The 24827-nt window shown below is 40.6% G+C and overlaps 1 protein-coding gene across 4 annotated transcripts in view; it reads left to right on the forward strand.

Annotated features, from left to right (window-relative positions):
• The window catches only part of LOC132825525 (katanin-interacting protein), a 132900-nt gene that overhangs the window by 48423 nt on the left and 59650 nt on the right, over positions 1-24827 (forward strand). For all 4 annotated transcript variants that reach the window (XM_060840881.1, XM_060840879.1, XM_060840880.1 and 1 more), the window contains 5 exons: positions 853-996; positions 2806-2984; positions 3564-3673; positions 7714-7816; positions 23831-24055. In XM_060840881.1, coding sequence (XP_060696864.1) covers positions 853-996; positions 2806-2984; positions 3564-3673; positions 7714-7816; positions 23831-24055 — 761 coding nt within the window. The remainder of the gene's footprint in view (positions 1-852; positions 997-2805; positions 2985-3563; positions 3674-7713; positions 7817-23830; positions 24056-24827) is intronic.

The raw sequence follows: 24827 nt of genomic DNA on the forward strand, positions 1-24827 counted from the left end.
TTTCATAACCTTTAGCTCATTTTTTTTGTCAGAAAGCATAGGAAACATATAGAGCAGAGTTGGATGAAATGATTGTTGTCAAGGCTGTATTACTATTTTTCCTTCTTCCATTAAGTTACTGTGACAACTTAAATATATTTCTATTCTTTTCAAATGCTAAATCAAAAATGAAAATCAAAAAGAATACTCAAGGCTGTAATAGGTAATTCTTTAATCAGTAAAGGAATCAAGAGCTGTGGGAAAAGTAGCAGAAAAGTGGAGTTGAGGATTTGCAAATCAGCCATGATCTTATTAAATAGTAGAGAGCACTCAGGGCTGAATAGCCTACTTCTGGTCCTATATCTTATGGTCTTATAAGACATTAATATAAAAATAATCCATCTTCTTAGCACACAATAGATAACTTAATAATGTGAGTCATTGAGTCATATTGACAGAAAGGTTCTCGTTGAAATCTTGGCTGAAGACTTTAAAAATCTATCATTGCTTTCCGCCCAGTTGATAGATGGGATTTAAGAGTGCACTGCTCCTTATAATATAAATATGTAATATAAATGATACAAAGAAACTGGCAGAGCAGTGGGAGAAGACTATAGGTTTGGGCCAAATTGGACAGTTGTTCAATTAAAGCCATTACAGGCCTGAATTAGTCCCTTTTATATTGTCTGATTTTATGATGCAGTATTTTAGCATGCTGTGCTCTTCCTTCAGAAAGTAAATGTGTGAAAGGAGAATATTAAGAGCTAAATAAAATTATTCAAATTATACAATTTTGAAGTGTGAGAGTATGTGTTAACAACGTAAGGTAGGTTTTAATTAAAAATAGATTACTTATTAATGCATCATTTGCAGGCAGTCGAAAAGAGCAAGCTCTGACAGCAGCTAGGAGAAATGATGTGGAATCTTACATTCCCTTGAAACCCAGTCTGGTGAAAAGTAAATCTTTTGACAGATTCACCTCTTCTTCTAATCAAGATGGAGTGGACCTGATTTCAAGTAAGGTTTCTTTCTGATGGTGGGAATATGAAGTTTCAAGTTTTGTCTTTAGAACTGACATTCTGTCGACTTGTGAGAAGATAGGACTGTAAGCACGAGGAATCGTAAATCTTTTTCGGACAAATATCCAAACAGCTGAACAACTAATTGGAAAAATTCTATTGTGTTTCCACCCAGCACATGGAGCACTGTGGGTTTGTTGTTTAGCGTTAATTTTTGAAAGAAATGTTTGATTTTTTTTTAAGGATTTGTTTTCGGTCCCATTTAGTATTGATGTTATACTGGAGTACAAAACATATAATTTTGTATTTGTTTATAGGATGTGGCAAAGGCACTTATTGTTCATCCCAGTTTGCCCTTGAGCAGGTGGTGATAAACCACTTCTTCAACTGAACCAATTTGCAGCCTCTGGTCTGCTGTCATGGCCACAGTTTATGTAGGGCTGGTCTGATTCAGTTTCTGGTCTCTAGAAACCAGAATGTTACTAGTGGTGGATTCAGTGAAGGTAATGCAATTAAACATCAAGTGTTTAGATTCTCCCTTATTGGAAATGGTTGTTGCCTGGCACTTTTGTGCTGTGAATGTCTTTTTTTAAATGAAATATTCATGGATGCCACTTATTAGCGTCCAAATGTTGTCCAAATCCTACCACTTATGATGTAGATTGCTTCATTTTTTTGAGGAATTGCAAGCGATGCTGAATATCACACAATTACCAGTGAACACCCCCACTTCTGACCTTATGTTAATGGGAAGTCATTCATGAAGTGCTGATGGTGGTCAGGCTTTGGACAGTATAGTAATCCTTGCTTAACATAAATTAAAAGAATGTTAATTCTGAGTTAGTGCATCCATTTAAACAATTCATAAATAATAGTTGCAGTGCTCACAAGACTTTCCCAAAGCATTGCCACTCTTGCCATCAGTCCCTCTTGCTCCTGGAAATAAATTCCCTGCTTCCCAAGCCTTGCCTCCCACCAGCATTGTTTGCCGCCCTCACTCCCTGTGGTTGCTCATTGCCTCAGCCTTGCCTCCTGTTCTCTCTGTTCTCTGGAGTCCTGGGGTCTGTTGTTCTTCTGACTTCACTTATTCTGAATCACAGGAAAGTCCTAGCCTCCATCTAGTGGCGGAGATTGCTCAGTGAACATAGTCCTCAGATTTCACCAGATACCTACATGAGTCATTGTTCGTCACTAGATGATGCTGGGTCAGTCAAACCTTACTGTAGATATTTTATATTCAGTCTTTTCAGATGTGGGGTAAGTAGGGCTTGCATCCAGACCTTCTGGTGTAGAAGTAGAGACACCATTACTGCATCACAAGACCCCTAGTCTTAAAAGTCTAATGACTGAGCTGTCTGCATTCTAATAGTATTATATGATGAGTTTGTTTTATATTTAGCAAGTTATTTCAGCTTGAAGTGTATAGAGCTGCATAGGTGTTTCAAATTGTACATTATATTTTGTGGGTGACATATATCCAAAGTAATCTCAAAATGCAGTGTTTCGTTGGCAGCTGACACTTCTAGCAACATGACCGGCAAAATTTAATCAAAAGTGCTCGATCAATTCTGACTCATCATATACACCATAGGGAGTGATTGGCCAATATTCTTTAACCCTGTAATACAAACCCCGAAAACATTAAATAGATTATCTTTTAAATTCTAGATCTTGTGTCCTGATTTTTTAATATCAGCATAAGGTTCTTGCTTAACATTATGTTTTTCTTTAAATGGAGTTTGACTGTATTTTTGTGTTTAATTTCAGTATAGTCAGTAATAGTAACGTATACTATTCATTTGTTTAGCTCAAGAAAGTCGTCAAGAGAGGGTACTTTCTGCTGCAAGAAGGAATATATGCCAGGGGAAGGATCCAGAATTATCAGCTTCAAGTGTATTTCAAGCCATGCAGAAAGAAAATGAAGATATGCTGAAAAGTGTAGATAAGCAGAGAACAATAACAAAAACGCCCATATGTTGGCAAACGGTATGTAGTCTTGAGAATGTTGGATAATGGAATGGATTAAAGTTGTTTCTTCACATCCTAGTAGAAATTCTTAAAGTTTTTTCTGCTTCAAAGTGCTACAAAGTTTCATGCATTACCATTCTGATCTGGTGTATCACAAAGGGAAATTCTGAATCTACAGGTATTATAAAAGAAAAAAGTGATCTTATTTCAGGGTAAATAGTTATGCGGTTTTCAAGTTTCCTACTGTATGTATTTCTTAACGAGATTGAGGATCCAGATAACCGATTGGATATCATGAATTTATTTATATTTGAGTGTCAGCATACCATAGGAAAATGTGCATGCAATAGGGTTTCCTATTCTGAGGCACGGATTAAGCAATTTATATGAATATACATTGCGTTGATTGAAAGTGATCACTTTGGTTTCCAGGAAAAGCATTCTTAGTCATTACTTGGTCAAAACTTATCAAAAGCAATTTGAAAGAGAGTGAGAAAGAAATGTTGAGTTTTGCATAATTTAAATTATGATATTTGATCAAGCATTTTATTTGTTCAAAAACTACTGTTTCAGTTATCCAACTGTTGCATTATTCAGCTTTCACCTTCAGAACCAGCAATAAATGGCACACTACAGTGTTCACCTGTACCAGTAAAGCACAATATGATCAATAAAGCTATTGAACGAATCAGCTATTTGGAACCAAGGTAAGTGTTCACAACGTGTTTAAACATATCATGAAACACCTTAACTAATTTGCCTCTGAAATTGTGCATTTCCCAGAGTGCATCAGATCAGTTCTATAAGCTGCATTGAGAACTTTTTCTTAATTCCATGAGTGTGATGTAAACTGTGGTGGATGTATGTGTATATAAAATAACTTTGGCCCAACAAGTCCCTCCAAAGAGTAACCCACCCAGACCCACTTCATTCTGACTAATGCACCTAACACTATGGGCAATTTAACATGGCCGAGTCACCCAAGCTGCACGTTTTTGGGCTGTGGGAGGAAACTGGAGCACTCAGAGGAAACCCACACAGACACAGAATATGCAAACTCCACACAGTTGCTTGAAGCTGGAATTGAACCTGGGTTCCTGGCGCTGTGAGACAGCAGTGCTAACCACTGAGCCACTTGGATTTCTGGTTTGAGTTAGCAACCATTTTTTCTGTATCTGAAGTTAATAATTAACTTGCAAGTATTTCTGTAGCTCCCTCATAAAGATTTCTTGAAAACATTTTTGAAGTCTGGCTATAGAGTAAATGGATTTTGTGTACTAATGGACTTTAATTTTGATTGTGTGTGACCCAGCCTGATAAATTATGGGGCCTCAAGTTTGTTAGAGAAGTCTATAGTCTATAAGGTACAGTCTTTAAACTCAAGGGAAATGCCCACAGCTGAGACAGCGACACTTTTAGGACTGCACCTGACTTTTTCATCGTGTAATTAGAGAAGAGGTGAGAAAACATAAAATTCGCTTTCAACAGAGGATAGATAATCTCATGGGTCCTTCTTGCTATGAAGAGAGATGCTATCTAGAGATGAATGGCTGGAGTAGTGTTCCAGTTGCAAGGCTATCACTGGTATCAAATGTTTTGATGGTTTATGACAATTTTTTTCTCTCAAAACATGGTAATCTTTTCACCAAATTCTAGATTTCCAGCAATCAGCCCATATGGCACACTTGTTTTACAGATTTAATAATAACTTTAACCTTTTCAGTTTAATACTTAATCTTACGTAGAGCAGCAGCTTGCAGGTTTTTGTCCATTAGGTTTGTTTAACCAGAGCAGAGTGACAACACGTTAATCATCTTACAGGCTTGGAATCCAGAGGCCCAACATTAGTAGTTAAAAATGTCTACCTACCTAACTAACTAACTTTAGTTAGTGCAAATAAACTTCATACCAATTCTTAAACATCAATCGGATCAGTTGAACATCACATTACAGATTCAGCATGTCGCACAGTACTCATCATCCTCTGCCCCCTCCACTCTTCTTCAGGAGCATGTTTCTTTATCTCAGTTATTTGTTATTTATGTACATCATTTCCTTATTCACCAACTGTCATACCATTCACCGAGGAAATGGAGGAAGGAAGGGATCACTTCCATGGCTCATTGAGACTGCTTCAGCATTCAGTAAATCATGGCTAATCCGATTGTTCCATTAACTCCCCTCTTGGGACTGCTTTCTTTAACCATTGACTCCCTTTTAAATCAAAATTCTGTTGGAGTCAGCCTTGAAGCTATTCAGTGATTCAGATTGCACTGCTTTCTGTGAAGGAGAATACCAAAGACTGACAACCCTCTGAGAGAAAACACTCATTCTCCTCCCTGTCTTAAGTGGGAAACTGTGCTTCCCCATTCAAGTTACTCCCAGAAAAAGCAAACGTGTAGCATCTGCACTGACAACCTCCACAGAGTCCGCATGCTAATTTTAAGATCTTTGTATGATTATATCCAAGAACATCAACATCTACACCTTTCGCTTCCTATTTTAAAAAATGGCCTTTCTATTCTTGTTAATCATATTTCCCCATAATCCACTTCATCTGCCACCTTATTACTCATTCACTTAACCTGCTGATGTCTCTTTGCAGCCTCCTCACAGCTTATATTTCCATCATGATTTGGAGATGCCGGTGTTGGACTGGGTTGTACAAAGTTAAAAATCACACAACACCAGGTTATAGTCCAATGGATTTAATTGGAAGCACTAGCTTTCAGAGGGTTGCTCCTTCATCAGGTGGTTGTGAAGTACACAGTTATAAGTCACAGAATTTATAGCAAAAGTTTACAGTGTGATGTGAAACTAATGTGGTAATTCTAACAGATGAGAGACTTAACAAACAATCAGGTTATTTTTCAATGATTAATGTCAGTTGCATGACACTGTAAACTTTTGCTGTAAATTCTGTGTCTTACAATTGTGTCCTCCACAACCACCTGATGAAGGTGCAGCGCTCCGAAAGCTAGTGCTTCCAACTAAACCTGTCGGACTATAAACTGGTGTTATGTGATTTTTAATTTTATATCCCTGTCAAACTTGTAACATCAGCAAATTTATACACAATATTCTCAGTCTCTTTGCCTAAGACAGTAACATAGATTTTAAATAGCTAGATCGATCCTTCACTAATCGCAGCCTAACATCTCTGCTTCCTGCCCATTACCCAGTCATCCGCTGATGCTTAAACATTATCACTAACTCCATAAATCTTTGTGTATGGTAATTTATATGCAAGTATCTCTTTAAAACTTTTTTGTAATAGATTACAGCACATTCGAAACAACACACATCAGGCCATGTAACCTGTAGTTAGTTGCCTGTCTTTTCCCTCCCTCCTTGAATAGCGCTTTTATATTTGTTAACTTCCAATCCACTGGAACCATTCATGAACAGAAGGAGTTTTGGAAAATCCAAATCATAACATCCAGAATATTTGCAGCTACATTTTTAAAGTATTGTACAAAAGGACAAAACCATTAGGACCTGTGGTTAGTTCTTGGTCCCTTGAGTTTCTCCAATACTATTTTATGATGGTGTTAATTGCCTTGTATACCTTAGTCATATTAGTCTTCTGATTATCTTCTGTTCTAAGTGTGTAATTTGAGCTTTGTACAGTGAAAATCAAGTTGACAAGTTCTCATCTCTCACAACATTTCGGACATCATCTCTCAATAAGAGTGTTCACGTGTTTCAATACCAGTTTTGTTGATGATTTTAGTATTGTGTTATCATTCCAATCGCATCATACATATGTAGGATGTCTAGTATTCCTTTGCCTGCATTTGCTAATGATTAATTTTTACAAGGTGAGGGTGCTGGCTCAACACCCAACTTTGTCTTGCCCTGATGATTTGTCATGTTTCTGCTGATACAGAACCAACATTGACTTGAATAGTTTGGGACAATAGGATGTGGATGGGAAAGTTACCTATTAAACACTTGTTGCCACTATGGGTGACATATATAGAACATAGAACAGTACAGCACAGAACAGGCCCTTCAGCCCACGATGTTGTGCCGACCACTGATCCTCATGTATGCACCCTCAAATTTCTGTGACCATATGCACGTCCAGGAGTCTCTTAAATGTCCACAGTGACCCTGCCTCCATAACTGTTGCTGGCAACACATTCCATGCTCTCTCAACTCTGTAAAGAACCCACCTCTGACATCCCCTCTATACCTTCCTCCAACCAGCTTAAAGCTATGACCCCTCATGTTAGTCATTTCTGCCCTGGGAAATAGTCTCTGGCTATTGACTCTATCCATGCCTCTCATTATCTTATATACCTCAATTAGGTCCCCTCTCCTCCTCCTTTTCTCCAATGAAAAAAGTCCGAGCTCAGTCAACCTCTCTTCATAAGATAAGCCCTCCAGTCCAGGCAGCATCCTGGTAAACCTCCTCTGAACCCTCTCCAAAGCATCCATATCTTCCCTACAATAGGGCGACCAGAACTGGTCCAAGTGCAGTCTAACCAAAGTTTTATAGAGCTGCAACAAGATCTCACGACGCTTAAACTCAATCCCGAAATGTTTGAGTTTTTTTAAAAACTTCATCTGGTCCCATAGGCAAACTTTTGAAGCAAGTTGTGCAGTACATCTGCATTTTTCAGAAGGTTTTGGATGGAGATTAAGTGTAAAATGACATTTTGGGATACAGTGATTGCAGATTGTGTTCTACTTGGCATTTTTGTTTTTTAGTTTACTTTACTTACCACCTTCTGTTTTACAGTCAACAAAAGAAACTTCTAAAGCTGTTGGAGAAAATTGAAGTGCCTTCTAATGATAGATCAAATAGCAGCACCATGAAAGCAAGAAAAACGGTGACTACTGAGGTGAGCAAGCTTCAAGTTTTACCCATTGAAATGTATCATTTATTAATGTGAAATCACACTGGGAAGCAGTGGTATAATGGAAATGTCGTAAGCCAGAACCCTGAGCTAATGTTCTGAAATCATGGGTTTAAAGCCCACCGTGACAGATTGTGAAATTTGAATTCAATAAAAACATGAAAAGAAAAGTTAACCTAAAGGCACTTATGTCAGTAATAAGTTAGGACCTGTGTTAATAATGCTGGAATGCATTGTTTAACGCAATTGTTTACTGTACTGAGAAATTTGATTTCGTGGATGCACAGCAATCCTTACTCACTACGATAAACATTCGTGAGCACCTGTACATCTTAAAACATTTTGCCGGCATCTCAATACCCGGATTTTTTAATTCATCCTGCCCACACTGGAATGCTCCACACCTCAGATTGTCAGTAGAGTGGTAAGGCATGTAGTAAAATCTCAAATAGAATTCAAATCAGAGAAGGACAACAAAGTTTACATGTTTACAGATCCCTGAAGGCAACCGGCCAGGTTGACAAAGTGCCCACTAAGACATCAGATATTTCCCTCATTACAGAAGGTATTGAAGTCAAGAGCTGGGGGGAAGAGTTCAAAGAGTTGTACCAGGATTTTGCCAGGAATGGAAGAATTGGGTTATCAGGAAAGGCTAGATAGGCTGGGACTTTTTTCACTGGAGTGTTGGAGGTTTAGAGATGACCTTATAGAGGTTTATAAAATAACCTAAGTGTACAGATAAGGTGAATGGCAGGTATCTTTTCCCTAAGATGGGGGATTTCAATACTGAGGGGGAGCTTTTTAGGGTGAGAGCAGAAAGATGTTTAAAAAAGGGAATTTTTTTTAATGCAGAGTGATTCATGTGTGGAATGCAGTGCCAAAGGAAATGGCCGATACAGGTACAGTGACACAAGTACATGAATAGGAAAGATTTGGAGGGATATGAGCCAGGAGCAGGCAGGTGGGACTAGTTTATTTGGGATTATGTTTGACATAGACTGGGTTGGATTAAAGCTTCTCTGATGCTGCCTGACCTGCTGTGCTTTTTCAGCACTGCACTCTTGGCTGTGTGACTCTATGCTCATTATATAAAACCCAATTTAACCCAGTTCTGGACACCGCATTACAAGAATGATTAGATTAGATTAGATTAGATTAGATTACTTACAGTGGGGAAACAGGCCCTTCTGCCCAACAAGTTCACACCGACCCTCCGAAGAGTAACCCGTCCAGACGCATTCCCCTACATTTACCCCTTCACCTAACACTACAGGCAATTTAGCATGACCGATTCACCTAGCCTGCACATCTTTGGACTGTGGGAGGAAACCGGAGCACCCAGTGGAAACCCACGCAGACACATGGAGAATATGCAAACTCCACACAGACAGTTGCCTGAGGCGGGAATTGAACCTGGGTCTCTGGCACTGTGAGGCAGTGCCGCCCACTGATGTGATTGCACTAGAGAAGGTGCAGAGATATTTTGCCATGAATCTTTGTGGAATGACAAGTTGGGGTGTTTTCTTTCAAGGGACAAGATTGACAGGCAAGTTAGCTAACGTATATAAAATTATGGACCTATTTCTGTTAGCAGAGAGGTCAGTAGTCAGGTGACATAGATTTAAAGTGTTGCTAGAAGAATTAGAGAGGAGATTACAAATGCTTTCTCCCAAAGGATGCTGGGTCTAGAAGTGACTGCCTGGATAGGGTGGTGGCAGCAGAAATTTTCATTTAAAAGGTATTTGCATATTCACTAGAAGTGATATAACCTTCAGGGACCAGACCAAGATCTAGATGGTAGGTTTGGGGTGGATAATTCTTCATCAATCAACATGAGCATTCTGCTGAAGTACAGCCTATTGTGCTGTAAGATTTCCTGTGCTTAGGAAGGTACACTAATTCTGTATCACTGATGTACAGCTACTATTCATATCAGATTCGGTCAGTATGGTGGTTTCAAAACTTTACATTGCAAAGGATTAGAAAACAGAGTTGGGGCAAGTAGCTGTTTTCATGAACAAAGTAGTGTTTTCGTAAGGTTCAGTATTGGGATTTGCTACTGCCTTGATGTATATTAACAACTTAATACAGAAGATAATTTCAAAATTTGCAAGAGAAATGGAAGTTGGAAATAGAAGACCACAAGGAGTAGGAATAGAAGTTAGCCATTCTGCCCATTGCATACCCTCTGCCATTCATTGGGATCATGGTGGATCTGCTAATTCTGCTCTGTCTGAAAAAATAACCTTGAGTTTCTGATTGCCTGCTATTTCAACACACCACCATGTCCCCGGGCCAAACTCGCTGTTTCGGAGTTACTGCAGTGCTCCAGCGAAGCTCGGTGCAAGCTGGAATGATAGCATCTCGTCTTCCGCTTGGGGGCTCCTCAGTCTTCAGTACTCAATATCAAATTTGATAATTTTAGGGCCTGAATACCTTCGCCCATATCCTTACCCCAAACCCCACACAAGGACTTGTTATCACATGGGCTGCTGCCACAACCTGTCGCCAGCCACCAATAGCAGTTATGGTCCCCATTAGCAGCTATTCATTCTCACAGGATGACTTTTACCATACCTTTGCCCAATTGGTTTTCTCTCTCTGTGGGCTCCATCTCCACCTATTGTTTATTCTTGCCCTATTCCCCCAACCCAACCCTTTAGCATATATCCCTGTCTTTTTTCAGCTACAGTCAGTTCTGAAGAAGGGTCACTGGACCCAAAATGTTATTCTACTTTCTGTCCACCGATGCTGCCGGACCTGCTGAGTTTTTCCAACAATATTTGTTTTCGTTTCTGATTTCCAGCATCCACAGTACGTTTCTTATTTTTGCTAATTCCGACTTCACTTTTCTGCCTTTTTCACATGACCTTTCATTTCCTTGAGGATTTAAAATGAATCTGTCTGCCTCAGCCTTGAATATGCTTGATGTCCCAGTCTCAACAGCCTTCTGTGGTAAGGAAATCCACAGATTCACTACCCTCTGAAAGAAAGAATTCTCTTCAACTCAAATCGGCAATCCCTTATTCTGATTTAGCAACTGTGAGACTTCCCTTTAATATGAGGTCGATATATTTTGAAGTCGACAGGAACTCTGAGGATACATTGCAGCATCTTTCAGATAAACAACTACAGCAACAGCAGCAGAACACCAACACTAACCGTCTTCTACACAGCCACCTGCTGCTGCAGAGAACAGAGGAGGTGGCACAAGGTTACACTTCAAGGAAATAAAAACCCTCTGCACAGGGCTGTGTGGGAAAAGGGTCAATTTCATCAAGTAACTGTAATTTCATCAAGAGGCTGACACTGAGGTGTTTGCAGACCTCTGCAGTCTCTTTAAAGAAAACCACCATCCAGAGCAATATGTAAGCAACAATGACCGCTGCTTTCAAGGTAACCACAGCTCTCAATTTTGTTGTGTTTGTCTTTCCTGGGCTCAGTTACTGTCAGGTAGGGTATTGTAATCTACAACAGATACTTCATCAGCTAGGTTACCAATGCCTTTTTATAATGGCTTCCAACTATGTTCACTTTGAGGTGGATGATGCTAAGCAACCCCAGAGGACAGTGTTCTGCTGTGTTTCCTCAGGTCCAGAAAGTTACAGGCACACTCATGTAGCAAGGAAGTTGCCATCAAAGTAGCCAGGTTTCTGTTTTGTCAATGGGAGAAATTCCACTCTGTTAATGTGCAGCTGGTATTTGACCACATGCATCAAACATCCAGGGAGCTGCCATCACTTGCTCGTCTTTTGGCTGCTTCACGTTCCTGAGGTCTTCTCTTAGCCATATAGCTTCAATTTTCATTCCTGGAGGATAAGGAATTCCCAATCTAGACCTGGCTGGTGACTATAATGAAGCACCTGACTACAGAGGCACCAGGGAGGTAAAATCAGAAATATCTTAATATCAGAACGTCAACCAAGCAAGCCATTGATATGGGCTAGACTTGCGGGGTGCAAGAATCTCTGATAAATGGCAGAACACAGTATTCATAACTCTGTCAGTGTAAGGCCTAAGGTCATGAAGTATAGGCAAGATGAGGAGATTCTCCTAATGCCATCATCCCTCCCTCTATCTTTCCCCTTGGGATCCATCTGCATTTACCAGGTAACTGAGAACGAGAGACAATTGATTAATTGCATGTAAGTGTGGCCTTCAGACCCAAGACTTCAATCAATGATGTGTAGCCAGGGCAGCCAGGCCATTAATCAGGACCAGTATGCACTCAGCATGCCATGCCTGACCATCTGTGAGGCTGGCCATTTTCTCAAAGCAGATGGCCAGCAACCCAATAGGCTAGGAATTATGGCATTGCACTTTTTCTAGAGATGTGTACTGTCTTTGGAAATGTTGACAGATGACCACACATTCAGTGTTGCTGCTTCACATGTTGATGCATGATTTGTAAGGCTCAATATCTTTGCCTAGCTGAACAGAGCATAGAATCTCCTGCACCATTCTGACAAGGCACTCGATGCTGCAGCCCCTGGCTTCTGTTCCTGCAGCTAGCAACACCTTTACCTGCCAAGTGACTTTCTACAGATTATTAACTGTTAGGACGAGTGTCCATCCCTCTTACCGTCACTGGAGAGAAATTTATTTCAAGGTAGAATTTCTCATTTTGTAGGCAACTTCCCTTTTTACTTAGATGACAAGCTCAGATGGCCACTATTACCAGGTGACCTTGCAAAAAGCCAAGTCTTTTTCCATGTCAGGTATTGATGATCTAGTAAGTACTCCTTGTCCATCTGTGACTCTCGATTTTTGCTCTGGTCAGTGCCTTGCCTAATTTATGTACTCGCAAGCCATTATCAGGCGATCATTGTTATCTCCCAGTGAGAGTCTTTACATGTCTTTCTCTTTGTTATCTACTTTAAGCTTGCAGTTGTATAGTCAGGTCATAGAGTCCTACAGCACAAAGACAGGCACTTTGGCACAAACTGGTCCATGCCGACCAAAATGTCTGTCCCCATTTCCCTATACTTGGCCCATATCCTTCTAATCCTTTCCTATCCATGTATTTGTCCAAATGTCTTTTAAATGTTGTTGATGTACCTGCCTCAACCACTTCTGCTGGCAGCTCATTCCATATGTGTACCACCCCCTGTGTAAAAACATTGTCTCTCAGGTTCCCTTTTATTCTTTCTCTTCTAACCTTAAACTGTTGCCCTCTAATCCTCGAATCACCAACTTTGGGAGAAACAGAGTGCATTTACCCTATCGATGCTTCCCATGATCTTATACACTTCTGTAAGATCCCCCCTCAGTGTCCTATGCTGTAAAGAAAGAGTTCCTAGTTTGTCCAAAGTTAAAAATCACACAACACCAGGTTATAGTCCGACAGGTTTATTTGAAAGCACTAGCTTTCAGAGCACTGCTCCTTCATCAGATGTTTGTGGAGTATAAGGTCGTAAGACACAGAATTTATAGCAAAAGTTTACAGTGTGATGACCTCAGCAATGACCCCTAACGTACTCCACTAGTCACAGGACCTCCAGTCTGACAAGCATTCTTCCACTATTACCCTCTGCTTCCTACCATCAAGCCATCAAGTGATATGTCACTGCCATTATTTTAGCTTCTTGTGTCCAATTCCAATTAAAGTAACATTATTTAAAAAAACAGTAGCCATTAAAACAGTGCATTTCCTAAAAACTGTCAGATCATAACTGCACAATTGTGACAGGCAGTCAGAGGGTGCTGTGCAGGAGAATACTAGGGAGGTGAGAGAACGATGGCAGCCAGCTGAGAATTGAAGAATATTTATTTTGTCAGATCTCCTTGAGATCATTGATCTTTTCTGGCAATGAATCTGGTTCCTGGACATTGCAATCTGGCTACTGACAGGCTCAGCAAATTGAAGCGAGGCAGCTTTGTGAAACTGACAGACCTCCTCTTGCATCCTCACTGCTTGAACCAACAGCTATGGTGAAGAGTCTGAGAACTGGTCTAAGGTCTCCTATTCCCTATCTTGCATTCATGCTTACCCCCCATCCCCTCCTTCCCACTGTTGTTTTCTGACTGGTGTTGCTATTTGAATTACCACCATGGCCCCTTTAAGAAATCTTTCATTGCTGTGTTGGATGTATAACACCGCCCCCAGCCTCCTCAATTGGCCTGGGAGCTCAGAAGCAGATGGTATTTAATTTGCCCTGTAAAAGATCCAAGACTGGGCTTGCAAATCAGCGAATCTTGTTCCTGCCCCAGGTGCAAAGGTAGGAAAATTCAACCTACATATTCTCAATCATTTGGAGAAAAGAAATGTTCAGCCATCTGATTAATTATTACATGTTGTGGAACTGCAGCTTTGAACAAAAGTAAATTTAGGTAATTTCATGAATTAATTTAATTCTCTTTAGCTGTCTGATGAGTAGAAGTATATTTTGATATTTTTTTAAATTAGTAGGCTGTTTCCGATTATGAATAATTGAAGCATTCTGAGTCTTATCGTCGAGAGAATATTTTTTGAGATAGGATTTCTTAGACAATCCTCTCAATCGTGAACTAGAAACGGGACTTTGAATTATGTAGATATAGTTCTTTGCCAGGAAATACCCGACTAAATCAGAATCTCATTGAAAGATGTAATTCATAACTTATTGCCTGAAAGTGGTTTTTAGAGACTCTAAAGCTATTTGTGATGCTTACTCTGAAACCCAAATACTTTGGAGGCATTTCTTTATTGCTGCACACAGAATTTATTGCTCCATTCAATAACACTCCGACTCTCCTCCAGGTTAGCCCTTCTTTAAAAGTTACTTTGTGAAGCAGTTCGGAGTTGACTCCAGATATCCTGGCCTGGAGATGGGAGTTATTACCCCTTACCCCTTAGTATTTGTTTAAATCAGCTGTTTGGATGTGTTATGATACAGTGCCCTGGCAAGTAGGACTTGAACCTGGATCTTCTGACACTACCACCACTCCAGAAAATCCCCTCTTACGTAAATGTTAATAATTATTTTAATCAACTGATTTGGACACACAATGACACACATCTGGACAGGTGGGACTATAGCCCAAACCTTCTGGTTCAGAAGGAAAAATACTACCACTGCACAACCAAACTCTTCAGAACTCTCTTTTCTTAATCAACCTGTTCAGGTATGTTATGACACACCTTTGGTGGAACCTTGGAGGGCACCTTTTCAAAAGGCAGGGACATTATAACTGTGTGACTTAGTTATTTTACTCAACCTAGAATCCAGATTAATGAAAATAAACCTAACCTACTCAACCTCTCTTCATAGCTAGCACCTTCCATACCAGGCAACATCCTCGTAAAGCTTCTCTGCACCCTCTCCAAAGCGTCCACATCCTTTTGGTAATGTGGCACCCAGAACTGTACACAGTATTCTAAATGCTGCCGAACCAATGTCTTGTACAATTTTAGCATGACTTGCCAGCTCTTATACTCAATACCCCGTCCGATGAAGGCAAGCATACCGTATGCCTTCTTGACCACTCTACCCACTTGTGCAGCAACCTTCAGGGTACAAAGGACCTGCACTCCCAGATCTCTCTGCCCCTCAACTTTTCCCAAGGCTCTTCCATTCATTGTATAATTCACTCTAGAATTGGTCTTGCCTAAATGCATCAACTTACATTTGTCTGGATTGAAAGCCATCTCCCACTTTTCCGCCCAACTCTCCAGTCTATATATATCTCCTGTATTCCCTTTGCTTTCTGCCACTCCACCAACCTTTGTGTCATCTGCAAACTTGCTGATCATACCAACAGTGCCCTCCTGTAGATGATTTATGTAAATTACAAACAACAGTGACCCCAATACTGACCCCTGTGGAACACCACTGGGTCACCTTTCTCCATTTTGAGAAACTCCCTTCAACTACTACTCTCTGTCTCCTGTTGCTCAACCAGTTCTTTATCCACCTGCTAGAACATCCTGCACACCATGAGACTTCACTTTCTCCATTAGTCTACAATGGGGAACCTTATCAAAAGCCTTACTAAAGTCCATGTATATGACATCAACAGCCCTTCCTTCATCTATCAACTTGGTCACTTCCTCAAAGAACTCTATTTAAAGTTGGTAAGGCACGATCTCTCCCGCACAAAACCATGTTGTCCATCACCGATAAGCTCCTTCCTTTCCAAATATAAAGAGATCCTATCTCTCAGTATCCTCTCCAGCAACTTCCCTACTACCGATGTCAGACTCACTGGTCTGTAGTTACCCGGAATATCCCTACTATCCTTCTTGTACGGGGGGACAACATGAGCTACCTTCCAGTCCTCTGGCATCTCACCTGTATTTAAGGATGCTACAAAGATATCTGTCAGGGCCCCAGCTATTTCCTCTCTCACCTCCCTCAGCAACCTGGGATGATCCCATCCGGTGCTGAGGATTTGTCCACCTTAATAACCTCTAGCATACCCAACACATCTTCCCTACTTATGCCAACGTGATCCAAACTAATCAAACTTCAATCTCTAATCTCAAGATTCATCATGTTCCTCTCCTCAGTGAACACTGATGCAAAGTACTCATTCAGAATCTCACCCATTCTCTCAGGTTCGGCACACAGCCTTCCTTCATTATCTTTTAGTGGACCAATCCTTTCTCTAGTTACCTGCTTGCTTCTTATATAAGAATAAAATGCTTTGGAATTGTCCTTAATTCTGCTAGCTAAAGCTATTTCATGACTCCTTTTAGCCTGCTTGATTCCTTGTTTAAGATTTTCCTACTTTTCCAATATTCCTCCAGGGCCCGTTCTGTTCTCAGCTACCTAGACCTTATGTACGCTTCCCTTTTCCTCTTGGCTAGTTGTACAATTTCTCCTGTCATCCCTGGTTCACGAATCTTGCCCTTCCTATCCTTTGCCTTCAATGGGACATGCCTATCCTGCACTGCCGTTAACCTATCTTTGAAATCTCCCACATCTCAAATGTGGATGTCTTTGATGTGGGGAGAGTGGCTAGGGTTTCTGGACGTGTTTTGTCTGCTTATTTGAGTTTGTTGCTGAGAAATTGGTGGACTGTGTGCATTGGGATCTTTTTGAATACAAAGTACAGGTGATTTTCCTCTGCTCTGTGTAGTTCCTCTGTGCTGCAGTGTGTGTTAGCTTGTTGAAGTAATATTCTGAGGCAGCTTCATATGTGAATGTTGGGATGATTGTTTCTGTAGTTCAATATTTGGTCCGTATGTGTTGTTTTCCTGTAGACGCTGGTTTGAAGTTTCCCATTGGCTGTTGGCTCAACTGTGACATCTAGGAATGGCAGTTTGTTGTTGTTTTGAAAGACCCTATACAGACGACAAGCGAAACTAATGTCATTTGCAAAATACAATGCAAGGTCTGTAATAAACACTACATTGGACAAACAGGCAGAAAATTAGCCACCAGGATACATGAACACCAACTAGCCACAAAACAACATGATCCTCTCTCACTAGTATCCTTACATACAGATAAGAAAGGACACCGCTTCGACTCGGACAACACATCCATCCTAGGACAAGTCAAACAAAGATACACACACGAGAATTCCTAAAAGCATGGCATTCCTATCATCCCCATAGAAAAAGAACAGGAAGTGACTTCACCATGGGAAATGACATCACCAACCCAAAGAAACCCAAACATATAAATAGAAAGCAGAAATTATCAGCAGTGCTTCGCCGAAGGCCTACTGAAGATGTTATCTAGTAGGGTGACGAAACATCTGGAAGTGAACCTTTCAGCTCAGTGAACAAACCTACATCCAGAGCCTCAACCTGAGCTACAAATCTCAAAACTCGCTAAGGGTTTAAACTAATGTGGCAGGGGTATGGGAACCAAATGGTTCGTGGACAGGAAGAAGGCAGTAACTAAAGCCTGTAAAGATCTGGATAATTAAATTAGTGTGACTAAGGGGGAAAGTAGGCAGGGAGCAGATGATGAACGCAAAGGAACTGGTGGTCTGAGGTGCATTTGTTTGAATACAATTTGTTGGAATGTAGTAGGAAAGGCAGATGTACTTACGGCTTGGATTAGTACCTGGGAGTACGATGTTATTGCTATTACTGAGACTTGGTTGAGGGAACAGCTTGATTGGCAACTAAATATTCAAGAATATCGATGCTTCAGGTGGGATAGAGGGGGAGGTAGATGGGATGGAGGAGTTGCATTACTGATCAGAGAGGATATCACAGCTGTGCTGAAGGAGGGAACTATGGAGGACTTGAGCAGTGAGACAATATGGGCAGAGCTTAGAAATAGAAAGGGTGCGGTAACAATGTTGAGGCTGTGCTAAAGGTCTCCCAACAGCAAGAATGAAATAAAGATTCAAATATGTAAACAGATTATGGAAAGATTTAGGAGCAACAGCGTGGTGCTAATAGGAGATTTTAATTTTCCCAATGTTGACTGGAATTCACTTAGTGTTAAAGGTCTAGATATAGCAGAATTTATAAGGAGCATTCAGGAGGGATTTCTAGAGCAGTATGTAAATAGTCCGACTCGGGAAGGAGCCATACTAGACCTAGTATTGGGGAATGAGCCCGGCCAGGTGGTTGAAGTTTCAGTAGGGGATTACTTTGGGAATAGTGATCACAATTCCGTAAGTTTCAGAATACTCATGGACAAAGATGAGAGTGGTCCTAAAGGAAGAGGGATAAACTGGGGGAAGGCCAACTATACCAAAATTCAGCAGGAGCTGGAGAATGTGAATTGGGAGCAGCTGTTTGAAAGTAAATCCACATTCGATATGTGGAAGGCTTTTAAAGAGAAGTTTATTAGAGTTCAGGAGATATATGTTCCTGTGAAAATGACGGATAGAAATGGCAAGATTATGGAACCATGTGAAATTGTGAGAAGAGCGAAGAGGGAAAAGGAAGGTTTAGGTGACTGAAGACAGACAAAGCTTTGGAAGAACATCGGGAATGTAGGACCATTCTGAAGCAAGGAATTAAAAGGGCTAAAAGGGGTCTGTGATATCTTTAGCAAACAGGGTTAAGGAAAATTCCAAAGCCTTTTATTTGTTTATAAGGAACAAGAGGGTAACTAGAGAAAGGGTTGGGCCACTCAAGGAGAAAGAAGGAAGGTTATGCGTGGAGTCAGAGAGAGAGGGACATGACGAATGTTGAGGTTCAGGATAGATGTTTGATTACTCTAGCTCAAGTCAGCATAAGAAGGGAGGAAGTGTTGGGTGTTCTAAAAGGCATTAAGGTGGAAAAGTCCGAATGGGATCTATCCCGGGTTACTGAGGGAAGCGATGGAGGAAATAACTGGGGCCTTAGCAAAAAGGATAGGGGACTGTCAAAGAATACAGGAGCATTTAGATAGACTGGAGAGTTGGACGGAGAAGTGGCAGGTGGAGTTCAATCCAGGCAAATGTGAGATGATGCATTTTGGGAAGTCTAATTGTAGAGCGAACTATACTGTAAAAGGAAGAGCCTTGGGAAAAGTTGATGAGCAGAGGGATCTGGGAGTTCAGGTCCATTAAACCCTGAAGGTGGCTGCACAGGTAGATAGAGTGGTCAAGAAGGCATATAGTATACTTGCCTTCATTGGACGGGGTATTGAGCATAAGAGTTAGCAGGTCATGTTAAAATTGAACAAGACATTGGTTCGGCCACACTTAGAATACTGTGTACAGTTCTGGTTGCCACGTTACCAAAAGAATGTGGATGCTTTGGAGAGGGTGCAGAGAAGGTTTACAAGGATGTTGCCTGGTATGGAAGGTGCTAGCTATGAAGAGAGGTTGAGTAGGTTAGGTTTATTTTCATTAGAAAAAAGGAGATTGAGGGGGGAACCTGATTGAGGTCTACAAAATCATGAATGGTATAGACAAGGTAGATAGAGATAAGCTTTTTCCCAGGGTGAGGGATTCAATAATGAGAGGTCACACGTTCAAGGTGACAGGCAAAACGTTTAGGGGGGGATACACAAGGAAAGTACTTTACATAGAGGGTGGTAGGTGCCTGGAACACATTGCCAGCAGAGGTGGTAGAGGTAGGCACGGTAAATTCATTTAAGGTGCATCTGGACATATGCATGTGTAGATAAGGAACAGAGGGGTACAGGTCCTTAGCAATTGGGTGATAGGTTTAGACAGTGGATTTGAATCAGCTCAGGCTTGGAGGGCCGAAGGGCCTGTTCCTGGGCTGTAAATTTTCTTTGTTCGTTGTTCTTATATTTTTGCAGCATCCTTGAACATGGATGAAGTCCCGGAGGATTGGAGAATTGCTAATGTCCCCTTGTTTAAGGAGGGTAGCAGGGATAATCCACGTAATTATAGACTGGTGAGCCTGACATTAGTGGTAGGGAAGCTGCTGGAGAAGAAACTGACGGATAGGATCTATCCCCATTTGGAAGAAAATGGGCTTATCAGTGATAGTCAACATGGTTTTTTGCAGGGAAGGTCATGTCTTAACAACTTAATAGAATTATTTGAGAAAGTGACGAAGTTGATTAATAAGGGAAGGGATGTAGATATCATATACATGGATTTCAATAAGGCGTTTGATAAGGTTCAACTTCCCCATCAGCCTACCATGGGGAAGTCGCATGGGGTATACTAGCTAGATGGATAAAGAACTGACAGGGCAACAGGAGGCAGAGAGTAGGAGTGGTAGGGAGTTCCACAAAATGGAGACCTGTGACCAGTGATGTTCCACAGGGATCCGTGCTGGGACCACTGTTGTTTGTAATTTATGTAAATAATCTGGAGGAAGGTATAGGTGGTATGATTAGCAAGTTTGCAGATGACACTAAGATTGATGGAATAGCAGCTAGTGAAGGGGACTGTCAGAGAAAATAGATAGATTGGAGAGTTGGACAGAAAAATGGCAGATGGAGTTCAATCCGGGCAAATGCGAGGTGATGCGTTTTGGAAGATCCAGTTCAAAAGCAAGCTAAACAGTAAGTGGAAAACCCCTAGAGAAAATTGATGTACAGAGAGATATGAATGTTCAGGTCTATTGTTTCCTGAAAGTGCCAACGCAGGTCAGTAACGTGGTCAAGAAAGCATACGGCATAATTTCCTTCATCGGATGGTAAATTGAGTACAAGAGTTGGCAGGTCATTTCATCAGTTGTATAGGACTTTTAGTTCGGCCACATTTGGAATACTGTATATAATTCTGTTCGCCACATTCCTAAAAGGATATGGATGCTTCGGAGAGGGTGGAGAGGGTGCAGAGGAGATTTACCAGGATGTTTTCTGGTATGGAGGGCACTGGCCGTGAGGAGAGGTTGAGTAAATTAGGAAACATGGAGGGGGACTTGATTGAGGTCTTCAAAAACATGAGAAGTCTAGATGGATGGATCACAAGGAGCTTTTTTCCCCAGAATGGGGGACTCATTACTAGGGGTCACGATTTCAGAGTGAAAGGGGAAACATTTAGGGGAGATATGCATGGAAAGTTCTTTAAGCAGAGGGTGGTGGGGGCCTGGAATGCATTGCCAGTGGAGGTGGTAGAGCCAGGCACAATAGCGTCATTTCAGATGAATCTAGATAGGTACATGAATGGGCAGGGAACAAAGGGAAACAGACCCTTAGAAAATAGACAATAGGTTTAGATAGAGGACCTGGATCAGCGCAGGCTTGGAGGGCCAAAGGGCAGTAATTTTCTTTGTTGTTTTTCTTCTTTGGAGCAGGTGGGACTTGAAGCTAGACCTCCTGGTTCAGATGTCAGAACACTCTAACTGAGCCACAGAGCCTAGCTTGTATAGTTAACTAAATAATAGCCAACATTCAGTCACTCGTTTGAAATTTATTAACTGATTCTGATACTACATAGCAATACGACATTGGAATTCTTCAGAATAATACTGTGAAACCCCTTTAAAAAGGGAATTTCTTTTCAAGTCATGGAATCATACACCAAGGAACAGACCCTTCTGTCCAACCAGTCCATGCCAACCATAATCCAAAACTAAACGAGCACCACCTGCATAAGCTTGGCCTATATCCCACCAAACATTTCTTCTTCATGTACTTATCCAAATGTCTTTTAAATATTGCAACAGTACCCACATCCACCACTTCCTCTGGAAGTTGATTCCACGCGCAGACTACTCTCTGTGTAAAACAAAATCATCTATTTTTAAAATCTTTCTCCTCTCACCTTAAAAATATGCCCCCGAATTTTGAAATCCACTACTCTGGGGGGGGGGGGAGAAAAAGCCTGCTATTCACCTTATCTATATCCTTCATGAAACCCCTATAAGGTCACCCCTCAACCTCCAACCCTCCAGTGAAAAAGGTCACAGTCTCTCCGTATAACTCAAGCCCTCCATTCCCGGCAACGTCCCGACAAATCTCTTCTGAGCCCTCTCCAGCTTAAAAATATTCTTCCTAAAGCAGGGCAACCAGAACTGGACATAGTACCTAGATGAGGCCTCACCAACATCCCATACAACCTCAACATAACTGGCAATGTATCGTTTGTCCTCTTATTGTCCTCTCATCATGTGAACTTTCTGATATTTGTGTACAAAATCACACAAACTCCCTAACAGTAATGTTTGGTAATTTCTCACCATTTTCAACTGGAACATTTTTTTTTTCTATTCTTCTTACAAACTTGCATCATATTTCATCATATTATATTCCATTTGCCAATGTTTTAAATATAATTCACATGATATAGACAGCAAAGTATACAATAGGATGGGATGATACAAACTTTGTTGTATTAAGTAGCTTTATGTTGCAATGTTATGATATGGAGTAAGAAAACTCCTCCCTCAGGAGGGTCTGAAAGTGTGGACTGGATAGTGAGCAGATTTTGACATGTCACTGAGTTAGTTTGGAAATTTTTACCCAAATAGACAAATCTCCACACTATATTCCATCTGCAAATGGCTTACACACTCAGTAAACCTGCCCATGTCTATTTACAGCCTCTTTGGCTGAAGCCAAAGCTTTCTCTCCCACCCAACAGGAGTCTTTTCAGTGAACCTGGGGACATTGCACAGAAACATAGAAGATGGAGCAGGAGTAGGGCCATTCAACCCCTCAAGCTTGCCCCGCCAATCAATACCATGAAGGCTGATCATTAAGTTCAGTTCCCTGATCCCATCCTCCTCCTATATTCCTTGATCCTTTTAGGCACAAAGGCAAAATCTAGGTTGTGCATGACAAAGGCAGATAATAAGATCGTGTATGAAAGTCTTCTTGACCAATCTGCCAACCTGTCCTGCTGCCTTTTACGATGTGTAGACATGTATTCCAAGACTCCCTTGTCCTTTTACACTTCAGAACACTTCAGTATTTTGTGTACTCCCTTTTTTGTTTGGCCTCCCCCAAAACATTAATTCACACTTTTCTGGTTTGAACTCTATTTGAAATTCTCCTATATATCTGATTTCTCCATCCCGCCCCTTAAATTTGATGTAGTCCAATTCCAGACATTTGAATTGAAAACACATGGAGAACATTGTTAAATTTAGATGAACATCCTTTTACTGCCACAATCTTTATAGAAGTTAATATTTTAAACTAGGCGACAGCAGATATTTATATATATTTTCTTCACAAAGTACAACTAGAAAAGAACATTCATAACTCACCATTTAGAAGCTTGGAAATGCAAAGCCAATTACTTTTACTTTTTGAGGTGTGTTCACTATTGTTCTCCGGGCAGACGCCGTCATCAATTTTCATGCGGCAGGATTCCACAAACAACTCTCTTGATGATATCGGTCGAGAAATAAATATTTCAGAACATTGGATGAATCATCCTGCTCCTCTTTGAATAACACCAAAAATATTTTATGCCCATCTAAATAGTTAAAGTCCCTTCTGAATGACACTCCTTTCAATAATGCAATCCTCCCTCAGAACTGTACTGAAGTGTCGGTCCAGAGACCAAGAAATAAATATTGTGGTAAAACAAAATGGATATGAACAGCTGTTCTCTAGTTTCCAGATTTGCAATAATCCAAACAATTTTTTTTTCTTTTCTATATAAGGAAAATTTGTAAATGTCCAAAATCTGATAGAGTACCATAATTTTCAATTTTTAACATACGCAACTTCAACTTTTTAATAGACTCAACAGAGTAATGGCACGTCGGGCAATACATCGGTGAAGGACATAATTTATGTCACACTGGAAATTTTGTCAAACTGGGGCAACGTTGACAAAGTCGGCTTAACAGAAGTACAATTTTTTGATCTAAAACATCAGAAGATTTTTGTTTCTCCACATGATGTTGATGTCAGAAATGCCCACAGTCCTGGGAATTTGAATCGTTTAGTGAATGGAAAGACAAAGGTAAGCTAAGTTGATCTGTAAACACAAAGGTATTCCGTGAGAAAGTTGCTTTCTAACTATATTATGTAAATAAATTATCTTTAATTCCAACGATATAAATAACTGCTCATTTACATATGTTGAAATGTCAAATTAGATTTTCTCGGTTAAAATGTGTTGTTTTCTCACTTCCAAATTGAATTACATGTTAACAATCCGTAGATTAAATAAAAAGTGAGGTGATATACATTTTAAATAACTGGCTGCTCCACATGAATCAGACAACATAATACCAGCCTCCACAAGAAATTGTTTCGCTCCTTCTCTGTTGCGGAGTCTCATGGCTTTAAATATACAATATTTGGTTTTTCAGTAAATGTAACAGAATGCTCACTACTTGTCTGGGTGGATGCAGCTGAAACAACACTGAAGAAGCTCATCACCATTCAGATCAGAGCCACCTGCTGGATTAGAACTTGATCCACCACTTTCAACTTTTACTGCCTTCACCATCGATACGTGGTGGCTACAGCATTAGATGCAGTAAAGTGTCTCACTAAGAAACTTTGACAGCATCTTCCAAACATCTGACCTCTAACATCTAGAACCACAAAGATCAGGCAATGAAAGGGAACACCACCACCTCCAAACCACATACGACCCTGGTTTGGAACTATGTTGCCATTTCTCTGCTATCACTGGGTCATAATCTTGGAACTCCCTTCTTAACTGTGGATGCCTGTACACCATATGGACTGTGGTGGTTCAAATAGGCAGCTCACCACCACCTCAT

The sequence above is a fragment of the Hemiscyllium ocellatum genome, chromosome 20 (assembly GCF_020745735.1).
Source record: "Hemiscyllium ocellatum isolate sHemOce1 chromosome 20, sHemOce1.pat.X.cur, whole genome shotgun sequence".
NCBI lineage: Eukaryota > Metazoa > Chordata > Chondrichthyes > Orectolobiformes > Hemiscylliidae > Hemiscyllium > Hemiscyllium ocellatum.